This window comes from Vicia villosa, unplaced genomic scaffold, assembly GCF_029867415.1.
Source record: "Vicia villosa cultivar HV-30 ecotype Madison, WI unplaced genomic scaffold, Vvil1.0 ctg.001069F_1_1, whole genome shotgun sequence".
NCBI classification, from domain to species: domain Eukaryota; kingdom Viridiplantae; phylum Streptophyta; class Magnoliopsida; order Fabales; family Fabaceae; genus Vicia; species Vicia villosa.
This window is the reverse complement of record NW_026705470.1, coordinates 540,587-556,402: the sequence shown is the minus strand read 5'-3', so window position 1 is coordinate 556,402 and position 15,816 is coordinate 540,587. Positions and strand designations below refer to the sequence as shown.

The window sequence follows — 15,816 nt, the reverse complement described above, 5'->3', positions numbered from 1 at the left end:
AAAGCGCTTCGGAAGTTCATTTCCGAAGCAGGGGTAGTTTTGATTTTTCGCTGGGGGTGACCCCATAGGGAGGTGGCTAAAGAAAAAATCTTATATATAAAGTTAATAATATTGATTATAAATGTGGTGTATAAATAATAATTACATCAAATCAATTATTAATTAGAGAATGAAGAGACATTGTACCATTATTAACATGGAGAATTTATATATAAAATTTCATTATTAATTGGATATTAGAAATTTATTTAAATATTCATAAAAAATGATATTAGAAATTTTTTTTAAATATTTCTAATGCCTTTTATTGACAAATTTTGAATATGTCACAACTAATCTCTATTTTTTTTTTTCATATAAGACATACTTAGGTTAATTTTGTAAAACTTGTCTTTATATTAAATTTATTTAAATATGTTTTTATATTAAATTTATTTAAATATTCATAAAAATGATATTAGAAATTTTCTATAAATATTTCTAATAACAAATTTTGAATATGTCACAATTAAACTATTTTTTTTCATATAAGACATAATTAGGTTAATTTTCTAAAACTTGTAACGGTTTTTATTTTTAACGTTTAATTAGTTATAAGTTTAAGAGTATTTTTACAGTAAATAAATTGATCGGCATAGATAAATAGTGCTTAATGAATTTACTTGTAAAAAATATTTTTGTTAGTTATGTGACCAATCCCAAAGTTATTTTAATTGACTAAACTATTTTCTAATTTTATTTTTTGAATATGTATATATAATATTTTAAACAATTTTTTTATTTACATGATATATATATATATATATATATATATATATATATATATATATATATATATATATATATATATATATATATATATATATATATATATATATATATATATATATATATATATATATATATATATATATATATATATATATATATATATATATATATATAGGGTTAAATAAGTTTTTCGTCCCTCTAAATATTTGAAATTTCATTTTTAGTCCTTCCATAAATTTCCTTCAACAATTCATCCCTCCAAAATTTTCCGTCTCAATAATTAATCCCTGACGTCAAATGACACTAACGGTTGCTTATGTGGCATACTACGTGTAATAAATTTTTGTTTATTTATTTTCAGAGTTGGATTACATTAGCTTAGGTGGCATATTATGGTCCTTATACATTATTGATAAGAATTTCAGAAACATTTCAGAATCCCTAATAGAAAGGTGTGGTCCCTTGTCCCCTCCCTCCTTCAACGCGCAATACTGTAGCGCCTCTATGGTCCCTCCATTGACGAAGGTTACGAAGCTTGTTGCGGTCCCAAGAACGACAAGGTAAGGCCCACTCCGTTTTGTTTATTCTCTTCAGTAATGACAGTGAAAACGATCCCAACTGTATTTCGTACCTGAAAAACTAGGATTTATGAGTTTTCTTAAAAACTGAACCTACTTTTGTTTTTTCTTGAAACGTGTAGGAAATGGGGTTATTTAAGGTTGTTTTCTATACGAAAGGTTCTTTTGTAAAGGAGGAGGGTTAACATATGAAGGGAGGGCGTTTATGCTGTCAGTGGTCAAGACCCGGATTATTGGTCCTACTTTGAAGCCTGTGACTTGATTAAGGACATGGATTCTTCATTTAAAATCGAAGATGTTAAGATGTGGTGGAAGGCTGAAAAGGAAAGTCTTAAAAATGATCTTAAACCCTCTGATAATGATGTTGATGCAACAAAGTTAGTTGTGTGTGCTAAGGAGAATAAGTGTGATGTCGAGATATATGCTGAGGCAAGATTACCTGGTGGTGAGAAGACTTACATGGAGAGGTTAATAGAGAAAGAAAAGGCCATGTTGTTGCTGAGGAAATTGAAGAGGTTAATAGTGAACCATCTAAGGACACTTTGAATGGTATACACTTTGAAGATAGTGAAAAGGAAAGAATGCACGATTTTGATGAACTCATTGGTGAAGGTCCAAGTCATATGGAGAAAGGTGGTAGTGTTGGGAAAGGTATAGGGAATGATGCTGCTGGTGATGGTGTTGGTGCTGGTACAACTCAAGTGAATGATGTTGCTGGTGATGGTGTTGGTGCTGAGACAAGTAATATGAATGATGGTGTTGGTGCTGGGACAAGTCAAGGTATTAAGAAGGGTTTGATTACTGATGAGATGGATAGGGAACATGTAATTGATGATGGTTACATGACTGACGGTATTGATAGTGGGGCAGATGATGATAGTGCTGATGAGAGGCCACCAGTGATCAGATTTAATGAAGGTGAAAAACTAAGAAAAGAGTTATCATTCAAGGTGGGGAATGGAGTTTGCATCTCTAAAGCAATTTAAGAAGGTTGTACTTGAATAAATGTGTTGAATGGTAGGGAGGTGAGGTTTTCCAAAAATTATTTAACAAGGTGTAGGGTTGTTTGTAAATACAAAAAACAATGTGACTACACAGTCCTATGCAGTAGGGTACTGAGAACAACAACATTTAGGATCAAAACTCTATATGCAAAGCACAAATGTGGTAGGAAGTTCTTCAACAAGAATGTTAATGTTGATTGGGTCTCTAGAGTTATTGGTTAAAGATTAAAGAACAACTCGGGTATGAAATTGAATGAAGTTGTGGCTGATGTAAGACTTAGGTATTCTACAGAAATTACTGGGTGTAGGGCTGTTAAGGCTAGGAAGCTAGCTAGAAAGGTTGTTGAAGGAGACTCAGCCAAGCAATACAATATGCTTTGGTCTTATGGAGCTGAATTGAGGAGGGCATCAATAGGAAATACACTTAAGATGAACATTTCTAGAACACCTCCAAGGTTTGAAAGATGCTACATGTGTTTTGATGGAATCAAGAAAGCATTGAAGGTTGGATGCAGACCATTCATAAGGTTAGATGGCTATCACCTCAAAAACAAATATGGTGGAATCTTGCTGATTGATGTTAGTAGGGATGCAAATGACCAATACCTTCCTCTTGCTATTAGGGTTGTGGATACTGAAACTAATGACTCTTGGAGTTTGTTTGTTAAGTTACTTCCTGATGATATTGGTCATGAAAACAGGTGGTGCTTTATGTCTGACCAGCAAAAGGTATTTGTAACTCCTCATTAATGTTTGTTCATGATTAGCACCTCATTACTGTTTATTTATTTCTGATCTATTGTAATATGTGTAGTGACTTGTGAATGTATTTAAGGAAGAATATCCTGAGTTTGAACACAGGTTTTGCCTGAGGCATTTATATGCTAACTTTAAGAAGAAGTATGGAGGTGGTACACTATACAGATATCTCATTATGGCTGCAGCAAAGGCCACCTATTTGAAATCACATGAGGAGAAAATGAATCAGATTAAGGAGGTTAGTTTAGATGCTTATGATTGGTTAAATGCTATACCCAAACATAAGTGGTGTAAGCATGCATTTCCATTGTACTCTAAGTGTGATGTTCTGATGAACAACCTTAGTGAATCCTTTAATGCAACAATTTTAATGCAAAGGGATAAACCTATTATCGCCATGTTTGAATGGATTAAGAACTATCTCATGGGCAGGTTTGCCACTCTTAAGGAGAAAGTAGAAAATTACAAGGGAGAGATCATGTCAAAACCCCTTAGGAGGTTTGATAAGGAGATAGAAAAATGTGCAAATTGGTTGCCAACCTATGCTGGTAGATTAACCTTTCAGGTCACATATGTTATGTTCATAGATAATTTTGTTGTAGACTTAGCAAAAAAGACTTGTTCTTGTAAATTTTGGGACTTGGTTGGTATTCCTTGTAGACATGCAGTTGCAACCATACATAGGAAAGTTGATGATCCCATTAAGTATGTCCACAAATGTTATCATAGGAATAATTATTTGGCATGCTACAATGAATTTATCACCCCTCTTAATGGCCAAAATGAATGGCCAAGGACTACTGACCCAGACATATTACCACCTAGTTTTAAGAGAGGTCCAAGTAGACCCAAGAAACTAAGAAGAAGAGATCCATATGAGGCTTCTCAAAACAAGTGGAAAAGGACAAATACAAGTCATAGGTGCAAAACTTGCTTTGAATATGGGCACAACAAAAGGACCCGTAAGAAAAATAAACAACTAGCAAGTGTTGAAGGAGAAGTGCCAAGAACTGTTGCAGCCACTCAAGGTAGTTAAACTCAAACTGCAACAATGGAGACCCAGCCTGGTGTTGCTGCAAACACTGAGACCCAGCCAAATGCACAACCTGAGGTAACAAGTACACAATCTTCTGCCGAGGCCATGAGAATGTATTGTGGTATAGATCCTAACGTGTTTGAAGCATTGTTAAATGATGATGGAATCCTGGATATTCAACCACTGAGTGTTGATACAAGTCCTGTGAAATTAAATAGTTCTGGTCCTAAAACTTTTGCAACTACTGTTATTGAGCTCCTCATTTTGTACTTTGCAACTTAAGTAATGTTATCCTTATCCTATTGCCAATTACAGTCATGTTACAAGTAACTTTTGGTCATCTATCAAATAAAATTATTTTAACAATTTACCAATTACAATCATTATACAAATAACTATTGCTAACAATTTACCAATTTTGAACCCTAATGATACATACAAGTAAATTGATGCAGAACATAACAATCTCCTTTCATTAAAAATCAAGTTAACATTACAACACCACCACCATAAAAAATGACATTACAAAATTCATGACATAACACTTAATTCAACAACTACATTTCATAACAAAATACACATTCAGGACAAAGGACACAACAAGACAAAACATCTTCAATCGTCCATGAAATTTCTCTATTTTCAACTTCATCTTCAAGTTCTTGCTCTTCTTCCTTGATTATTCATAAAAGAACTTCATATATCCCAAAGATGCCATGGCTTCTAAATCAGTGTTCATCGAATCTGCAACTTCAGTTCCAGAATGGTCTGCAAAATCTTCATCCCATATGAAGAGATCACACGTATCTGCACTCCTCCAATTAGGGCATCTCCAAAACAACCTACCTTTGTTTGGTCCATTCTTGCAGAGATACGACACCATACGAACATGACACCCACAAAACTTCTCAACTCGAGATTTCACCGAAGCAGTTGACATGATGATGGAGAGCAGAACAAGAGTAAGAGCAAAAGGATGACAAAGACAAGCAAGTGTGATGATGGGTTTCACGATTTTAGTAGAGAGGAGATGAAGCAGGAGAAGTAGAAGAAGAACATGAAAAAATTGGGAAACTTTCTGTAGCGATTAGGGCAAGTGAGAAATTGGGATTCCTCTTTATAAATTAACCTATTTATGTCACATTGTCATTGCAGAAAGTAAAAGAAAAACAAAAAATTATTACACGTAGGATGCCGCATAAGCGACCGTTAGTGCCATTTGACGTCAGGGATCAATTATTGAGACGGAAAATTTTGGAGGGATGAATTATTGAAGGAAAATTTTGGAGGGACTAAAAATGAAATTTCAAATATTTAGAGGGACGAAAAACTTATTTAACCCATATATATATATATATATATATATATATATATATATATATATATATATATATATATATATATATATATATATATATATATATATATATATATATATATATATATATATATATATATATATAATAATTTTACTTTAACTAGATAATTAAATAATAGGAATAAATTTTATAATTTTGAAAATTATTTTATAAGTTAAAGATATTTTAAATTTGAAAGATTTAAGTTGTTCAAATTTAAAAATAATATTACAACCAAAAAATTGATTGAGGTAGATAAATAGCATTCAATAAATTTTAAATAAAAAATTTCACTTGTAACAATTATGCTTCTTTTTATTCGTAACTTCTATTAGTTAAAATTTTAAAAGCATTTTAAAGTAAATTGCTTATTAAATTTTTAATTGTGTGTAACTGCTAATTAGTTAAAAATTTAAAAGTATTTTACAATGAATAAATTGATTGGAGTAGATAAATAGTGCTTAATGAATTTTTAATAAAGGATTTAACTTGTATAAAATATTTGTGTTAGTTAAGAGACAAATCCAAAAGTTTTGTTAATTAACTAAAATTTTATTTACAGTGGAAACTATTTTCAAAAGATTTTATTTTTTGAATATGTATATTGAATATTTTAATATAATTTTTTTATTTACATGAACTATTTAATAAAATTTTATTTTTAAATTTTATTTTTTGAATATGTATATTTAATATTTTAAAATAAATTTTTATTTACATTATCTATTTATATATGAAGTATTTTACTTTTATTAGAGAAATATATAATAGAAATAAAAGTTATATTTTTGACAATAATTTTATAAGTTAACGATATTTGAAATTGAAAAGAATTAAGTTTAATAAAAGTTATAATTTTGACAATAATTTTATGAATTAACTATATTTTAAATTGAAAAGAATTATGTTCTTTTTTACTTCTTTTAGGATACATTCTTTTTATACTTTTCTCAAACAATAATGAAGAAATTAATTTAAAAGGTGAATTAATACTAATTGAAATATTATTGTATATACTATTTTGGATGAGAAATGATATTTATATGTTAATGAAAAGTTATAGAAACGAATAGTTTTATGAAATATTAAAGTAAATATTAAAATGATAAATAAAGACTTTATAAAACCAAGATATTAAAATTGAAGAATTATGAAAGTTATAAAAACGAAAAGTTATAAAATTAAAGTATTAAAAATTATTATGAGTTATAAATTTGTAAAAGTTATAGAAATGAAATTTTCTTAAAATATTAAAGTAAAAGCAATATATATATATATATATATATATATATATATATATATATATATATACACACACTAAACTTTCGTAGGATTGATATTGATAAAAAATTTAATTAAATAATTATTTATTTAATTTATCTTATATAAAAAATTATTACAAGTGAAAATACATTAAATTTAATCTGATGTCATTCATAAGATCGAAAATTAAACAATTCAGAACCTTTAAAAATATGAAGGAAAAAAAATAAAGGAAAGATTTTATGATAGTGAAGTGATGGAGGACGTATGCGGCAAAAACAATATTAGAACTTCTAATACAGTAACAATAACGTACGTGAAGTAGCCAATAAGGAATCGTAAACGAAGCACCTTGTCTGCAAATATTATCATTGTTATTATGTCCTATCGCTAAGCTTTTTATCTTGTTTTTTCAGGACTACCTTTTATAGCATCTTCGTACAGATAACTTTTCTAATCAATAATGCATCTTATGGTGTGATGGTAATCATAAACTTTGCATAGAAAAATAAGCATATATATATATATATATATATATATATATATATATATATATATATATATATATATATATATATATATATATATATATATACACACACACGAGGAGGGATCAAATTACACTCGAATAGTTACATCATGAGTTACACTCGTTCAAAAAATTCACATCGGATAATTAATTTTTTAAAATCAACCGTTGGATTGAAACATATTATCATATAGATCATACGTATAATCTTTGAGATTAATCTACATTGATTTACTATGTCATCGAATTACATCAAAATTAACGTGAAAATGGACTTTCGTAGAACACGTTAATTTTGATGTAATTCGATGACATAGTAAATCATTATAGATTAATCTCAAACATTATACGTATGATCAATATGATAATATGTTTCAATTCAACGTTTGATTTTAAAAAATATTTAGTCGAAATGAAGTTATGAACGAGTGTAACTTGTGGTGTAACTCTTCGGATGTAATTTGATCCTTTAATATATATATATATATATATATATATATATATATATATATATATATATATATATATATATGAGAGCATATCAAGTGAGAGCATTTTTAAATAAGAGATGAGAGGAAGAAATATCAACCATTGAATTCGTCAAGAGAGAGAATCTCACTACATTAATAAGGCTATTAATTTCTCTTTCTTGATGAATCCAATGGTTGATATTTCTTCCTCTCATCTCTCATTTGAAAATGCTCTCACTTGATATGCTCTCATATAAGAACAATGAATCACGACCATTAAATTTTGATTTGTTGATTTTAATGAACTGGATTGGTTTCTTTTTCTATGTTGATTTAAAATAAATATTAAGGATTATAGAAAGAGAAACCAATTCAGTCCATTAAAATCAACAAATCAAAATTTAATGGTCGTGATTCATTGTTCTCATTTCTCATAATAACCAAGTGTTCTCACTTGAGTCGTCTTTTATATATATATATATATATATATATATATATATATATATATATATATATATATATATATATATATATATATATATATATATATATATATATATATAAGAAATGCTATAATAACCAAGTGTTTTCCAAAATAAATTCACTCAGAATTAATTTTTTTTCCAGTAACATCAATATGAGAAATGCTATAGTTACACTAAAACTTACACCTCAATCCTACACCGTATCATATCATATAAGGGATGGATACAATTAAATATAAGCACATATTTTTTAGTGGAAATAAAATTATAAAAATTAAAAAACCGTATAAAATAGGGTGTAATGTCAAAATTTGGTGTAAACTTAGCATTCTTGAATCAATATAAAGGGCAATACAAATTTGAATAACAAGTAAAAAAAATTAATATAAAGGGAAATACAAATTTGAAACATTTATACGATTTTAATTATTTCTCTTGAACTCTATAATTTGATCAAGAATCGAGTTTCGAACATGATTCATTTTAGATGAAGAAATTATATATAAATTTTGAGAAGAATCTAAGATTACCGGTATACAATAATCAACATGATCAAGGTCTATGTCTTAGGAGGGTGATATCTTTTAATGTTTATATTTGTGCAATGTATTAGGAAATTAAATTGTTTTGTACTTTCTTAATAACATGTTCAAGTTGGTGGTTTTTTTGTTAACTGATGGCGGCATTATAACAAAAGAAAAATGGAACAAGAGGATAGGGGACATAAACCAAGACCCTATCAGGAGGAGATAAACCTATAGAAAGGCATCCCTATCCTATTCTTAACAAAATCAGCCCTTAAACAGATAGGAATGGAAGCAAAATAAGTAGAGCTAGTAATATTCAGCCCAAGACTAGCTAAGGTGTCAGCACAACTATTTCCTTCCCGGTAAATATGGGAAACTACAAAATTCCAATTAGCAACTAAACTTATACAGTTAAACCATCTATTTCTAATGAACCAAGGCACAGTGTAGGGAGAATTAAAAGCTTTGACCACCGCCGTTGAGTCCGTTTCCAACCAAATATTGCTCCAATTCTTCTCATAGGCGAACTCAATTGCCATCATGGCACCCGAAAGTTCGGCAATGAGAGAGTTAGCAACACCCAAAAAATCAGCAAATGCACCCAAAAAATTACCGTCAGAGTTTCGCGCAATGCCTCCACAAGCAGACAAACCAGAAGGGCTAGAGGTACCATCACAGTTTATTTTGATCCAGTTCCTAGGAGGGGGTTTCCAGATCACCTCCAAAATATTAGGGGCTTTGCGGGGCCGAATAGGAACATGAAAATTCTTCAGCATGACAAAATCCTGCATATTCAAAAAGGAACCAACAGTAGGGGAGCCACCGGCTAAAGCCACAGAGTCAACAATGGAAGAGATGGAACTTTGAATAGAAGGAGGAGCATCCTGAAATTTCAGCCTATTTCGAGCCAACCAAATGGCATTAAGGATAAAGACTATGGCAGCAGTGGAGACAATCTTGCATTGACCCGAGCCGAACTTCCGGCATAAAGCCCATAAGTCGGGCCAATCAAGAATAGGAGAAGAGATATTCAGCATTTTACTCAACCAAGACCAAAGAAAAGAAGCAAACTTACAGTTGAAGAAAAGATGATGCGTCGTTTCCTGCGCTTCCTTACATAAGCAGCATCGCGACGGAAAAGAAAAATTTCTTCTATGCCATTGTTCATCCGTAGAAACTTTGCAGTAAAGAAGCTTCCACACGAAAGCGGACTTGAAAGGAGGAATGGATTTAGACCAAATCCATTGCCACCAATCCTTGCAAAGCCCAATTGACCTTTTGAAATTAAAGCTAATCTTGGCGGTAATATCGCCATTCGGAGAATCAGTCCAAACTCTACCATCCGGCCGAGGAACAATCGGGATATGACAGCGTAAAGTTCTCTCTTGAAGATCCAGCGGTATGGGAAACAAGGCTTTGGAGAAGTCCCATCTACCATTGGATATGATGCTACAGACAGATTGCTCAATGATATTAGAAATATCCAAGACAGCAAAGAGAAGCGGTTTCCCGCACCAACTATCAGACCAAAGATTTATAGAAGATCCATTAACAACCATCCAAGTCGTGTTTTCCTCCACAGTAGAAACCTCATATTTCATGCTAGTCCAAAGAGAGGAGTTAATATGATGTTTAATGAAACATCCTTTTCTCAAAACCCTTTGCCTCAGTAAAACTGCCCAAGACTCCATAGAGTTATGTAAATCCCAAGCTAACTTAAGATTGTAAGATTCGTTCACCTTGATTATCGATCGGATACCAAGTCCCCCTTCCTCTAAGGGATAGCACATATCCTTCCAAGCCACCGTAATCACTTTGTTTTTTGTAGTTTCTCCATTCCATATGAAACATTTCGTTGCACGTTCGACGTCCCGAATGATCGAAATAGGTCAGTCATATAAAACCATATTATGTATCAGCATACCTTGAATCGTTGATTTGACAAGCTCCACCCTACCGACAAACGATAATAAAGACCCTTTCCAAGAAGCGAGCTTGTTAATGACTTTGTCCGTAAATGGATCGCCTTGGGCTTGCCCTTAAAGATTGGCACACCAAGATAGTTAAAAGGATCAGCTCCTTTCTGAAATCCAGAAATCCCAGCCAGAACATTCAACCTAGAAGTGGACATTCCTCCACCAAAAATAAGGGACTTGCTGCAATTTGCAAACTGTCCAGAGCAAAGAGCATAGGCTTCAAAAGTGGATATAAGAATCTTAATTTTTGAAATTTTGCTATTGCAGAAAATAAAGATGTTGTCGGCATAAAGGATATGAGAGGGAACCGTAATATGATTGGGGCCTTGAATTGGAACAAGCTTCTTGCTAGCAGAGAGAAGAGAGAGCTTCTGACTAAGAACTTCTTCGGCTAGACAGAATAGTAACGGCGAGAGAGGATCTCCTTGCTGGACACCATGCCCGCAAGAGAAATAACCATGAAGGGATCCGTTGACGTTGATGGACAGAAGCGCAGACTGAAGAATGATATTAATCCAAGAACAAAATTTTGCGTTGAAGCCAAAGTTTTGTAAAACCTTCAAAAGAAAATCCCATCGCAAAGTATCGAACGCTTTCGAGATATCCACTTTAAGAGCCACGTTACCACACCACTTCTTCGAATCAAGAAGATTAAAAGCCTCTGACGCCAAGCCAATACAATCATGAATGTGCCGACCGCGAATGAACCCGCATTGCTCTTTAGAAACAAGAAAATGCATAATTGCTGCCAACCGATCAGCAATAATCTTGGAAATAACCTTGAATTTGAAGTTAGAAATAGCGATCAGGCGAAACAAATCCAAAGAGTCAGCGCCTTTGATTTTAGGAATAAGAATAATGGTATTTGCATTGAAGCCCGGAAGCATCCAGCCGGATGTGAAGAATTGAATGACCGCATTAGAGACGTCAACCTTGATAATCTCCCAATACTTTTGATAAAAAACAGCTCCAAAATCGTCCGATCCCGGAGCACCGTTTTTGTTCAAATTGAAAACAGCAGCCTTGATTTCGTCCATAGAGGGAGTTGCTGTCAGAGTAATATTGGAGTCGGCATCCACAGCTTGAGTAATCGTTTCTTCTGCCAATCCAAAGTCCTGCAAAACATCCGGGTTAGAGGAAAACAGAGATTTGAAATACTTGACAGTATGATCAGTTATTTCCTTAGGATCTGTGAGGGATAGGTCACCATCCCTGAGCACCGAAATAGGTTTGAAACTGTTCTTAATTTTGGTAACCCGATGGAAAAACGCAGTGTTTCGGTCTCCCTCTAGCTGCCAAATAATCCTGGATTTATCCTTCCAAAATTTCTCTTCCATGGCTAAAGCATTGGAAAGATTTGCTTGGGCAGCAGCCTCCTGAATCTTCAAGAAATCAGCATTGCCATTCTGTTGAATGTTATTCTGAATCTGAACAAGGCTATCCTCCGCAATCCGAACATTCTCCGTAACATTGTCGAAAGTGGTTTTGTTCCAAGTCTTGAGCTCTTTCTTAAGAATCTGCAGCTTCTTAGTAAGGATGAACATTGGACACCCATAGATATTTTGAGACCAAACTTTATTAATTAGATTACTGCAGCCATCATGAAGGGTCCAGGAACTAAGAAATTTAAACTTGTAAGCCGCCCTAGCAGAACTGACATGGAAGTCAAAAACCAGAGGGAAATGGTCAGAACAAATTTTGGGAAGAGTATAAACTGAGATGTTGCTACAGGAGTCAAGCAAAAGCGGATTTCCAATACCACGATCAAGCCTTCTCTCAACTAAATACAGAGGATTTCTTTTATTGGACCAAGTAAAATTAGCGCCGACAGTGGGAAAGTGAATAAGATGGTTCTTGGCAGTCCAATTCTGGAAATCTGTCATCGGACGCTTCGAAGGGGATAATCTGCCCCTATGCTCATACGAACCCAAGATCGCATTAAAATCTCCAAAGAAAGCCCAAGGCCAGGGGTGACAGGCTTGAAGGGCATCCAACTCCAACCAAAGCTCTCTTCTTTTATACAAGTTAGTGGAAGCGTAAACTGCCGCAATAGCCAACATACAATTATCCACCGTAAAATTGAATGCAACAAATTGGTCCGACAGCGAAATGAGAATAGGATTGTAAGTATCATTACATAAACACCAAAGCGAAGGCTGATTTGTGGTATTGAAAGCAAAAGGTTTTAGACCAAGACGAGAAAACCAATTCTGAGGAAAATTACCGAAGTCCATTTTGGGTTCCGCAATCATAATAAAATCCGGCTTGTGCACTGTGATGAGTCTCTTCAAAGCTAACCTGGAGGAAGCGTTAGTCACACCTCGAATGTTCCAAAAAAGGCACTTCATTGATAATTGAAATTAGGTCCTGCTTGAGACCTCGATAAGTTTTTCTTCTTCAATCTAGCTAAATGTTTTTTCTTGATAACGGAAACTGCATTTGTAAAAGCTCCATCGCCGCTATCGGGCTCATCCACAAGATCCGCCCAGGAGTTGTGAATCGGGACAGGGACTGCAACATCCTGTGTATTGGGAACCAATTCCTGGGTGGCCTCCACAAAAACAGAAGGTTGCGAGCCATCATCATCAAATGGTTGCGACACAAAATTCTCAGGTTTCTTAAGGATCATGACTGGATCATTAACTACCAAGGTTCCCTCTGGTTGTTCACCAACATCCTCCAGCTTATCCTTCTTCTCTTCCTCATCACCCTGCAGTGATTCAACAACAATAGGGGAAGCCACAGGTTTAAAAACAGTCTTAGAGTTTTGCAGACCATGGGACTTAGGAGCCGAAGGGACACTTCTCAGACTCTTACAATCTTGCACAGTGTGACCCGTCCTCTTGCAGTGATTGCAAAATTCTGGAAGATTTTCATACTCGATATCTGAGAAGAACGTGAAGCCCTCCCTTTCGACCAGCACATTATGATTTAAGGGGAGAGCCAAGTCCATATCTATCAGCACCCGAACATACTGCCCAAAGGTACGATCAACTCTGGATTTGGAAGAGGCAGCATCAATGCAGATTGGAGTACATACACAGCTAGCTATTGCAAAGAGAATTCGAGGTCTCCAGTATTCTTGTGATAACCCAAAAAATCTGACCCAAACTTGAGCAGAAGTAATGTTCTGTAAAGACGGATTGAAGTCTCTAGTCCAGGCGAAGAGCTTTAGAGAACCAGGAATTAGGTTAATGGAACCTGAAGCCCTGACTCTGCGCATATCTTCTGTGCAAGAGAATGTGAATTCATAGTATCCCTTTCCTAAAGATAATAAACCCCAGTTCTTCACCTCAGTCCAAAGCATTGCAAGTTTGTCCTTAAGAGCTAAAACAGTGAGTGGTTTGGATCCCAGTTCTTTGAAGAGAGCATGTGATCGAGGCAAAGAACACAATAGTAACAGCACTTGATCTTCATCATCGATCTTCACATCAATATTTTCAAGATCAAGAATCAGCTTGTTGAACATATCCAACTGCTCAGCCAATACTTTGTCTTCAATCATCTTGAATGAATACAAAGCTTGCTTCAGGTAGAGTCGATTTACCAGCGATTTGGTCATATACAAACTTTCAAGTTTCACCCATAACCCTGATGCCGTCGTCTCCTTTGATACCTGTCGGAGAACCTTATCACCAAGGCTCAACAAAATTGCGATGTGTGCTTTCTCGATCATATTCGTCTTCTCCGCTGCCGTCAATTCTGCATTCATGGCTGCCTCTCCCTTCAACGCTTCCAAACAACCCTGCTGAACCAGTAGGGCTTTCATCTTCAAGCGCCACAGACCGAAACCATTCACTCCGGTGAACTTTTCAATCTCATACTTTGTTGAAGGCATCTTCTCCACGCTCACCGCACCAATTTGTTGTGAATTCAATACCAAGAACAAAGTATAATGAAAGAGAAGAATAAAGAAGAAGAAGAACAGGAACACAAGATTGGTTATAACTGCTATTCTTTTACTTTCTCTTAAAACAAGATTACAAGTTTACAAGAATAACAAATAACCTCTCTCACCCCAAATTAGGATTTGCAGCTTAGCAATGATGAGAGACTAGTATGTTATTTATAATAAAACCTAACATACTAACTAATGGGCTTTTTCCACAAGGCCCCTTACACAAGCCAACTCAATAAACAAGCTAACTTAACAAATTAGGGTTTAAACACTAAAACCTAATTTAACATGCTAACAATCCTAGCATCTTCGACACAAGCATGTGAACAACCTTCGACTTCATGCTTAACCCTGTCGAACCAAGAAGCTACCCTTCGGCTATACTAGAGTTTGATCCAATATCTCACAAAAATGATAAGATATATTTCAATTCTGTGACATATTTTGTAGTTTGTGTGTAAAAATGATACATGCAGGTGAAAATAAGATTTAAAAAAAATGTAAATTTGGTATTTGTTGGTTAATAGATTTATAATAATATGATACAGGCCAATGAAAATGATACAGAAAAAAATGATACAGGCCAGTTAAAATGATTCAGGCAAAAAATGAGATGTAACCTCTCGGTTATAACATAAAATTGAGGTAAATGAATATCTTAATACCTCAGTCTTTAAATATAACCGAGAGGTATATGACGTGTGTAACAAAATTTAGAAAATAAAAATATGCAGTTGCTAGGGATTGAACTAATGACCTTTTAATTTATAACCTCGGTTTTAAAAACACTAAGGTGTTAAGTGATAGCTTTTCATGTCGCCCTTTGTAACCTCGCATGGGTAAATGAGGTTAAATGCATTTCACGGCTGATGTTATATATGTTATTTGTAGTAGTGGAGGTTGCAGCACATGTTGTATGAGAGTTGCTTGTCGAATCGCCCATAACTATCATGAGACAAACACATAAAAACAAAATGATCAAAAGGCAAACTAACGTATGAACTCCTAGACAAAATGATCAAGAGACAATTTCAGTGAAAAACAAAATGATATATAAACCATTTCCGTGAAGAACAAACCTGTTGCAAAAATGAATATTTGCTGGAATAGTTTTTATGAATATCAGCTTGAAGATTTTTTTAAACAATGAAAATCGCCTAGG

At 33.7% G+C, this 15,816-nt stretch overlaps 2 protein-coding genes across 2 annotated transcripts; one reads left to right on the top strand and one right to left on the bottom strand.

Moving 5' to 3' along the window:
- The first annotated feature begins 2,596 nt into the window (after positions 1-2,596).
- Positions 2,597-4,148, top strand: LOC131633114 (uncharacterized). The gene is made up of 2 exons (XM_058903825.1): positions 2,597-3,082; positions 3,189-4,148. Exons 1-2 carry the CDS (start codon positions 2,597-2,599, stop codon positions 4,146-4,148), a joined length of 1,446 nt encoding a protein of 481 aa, XP_058759808.1.
- Positions 4,149-8,992: 4,844 nt separating this feature from the next.
- On the bottom strand, positions 8,993-10,570 carry LOC131633112 (uncharacterized). The gene has a single exon (XM_058903824.1). The coding sequence runs from the start codon at positions 10,568-10,570 to the stop codon at positions 8,993-8,995; it is 1,578 nt and encodes a 525-aa protein (XP_058759807.1).
- Between the last annotated feature and the right edge of the window lie 5,246 nt (positions 10,571-15,816).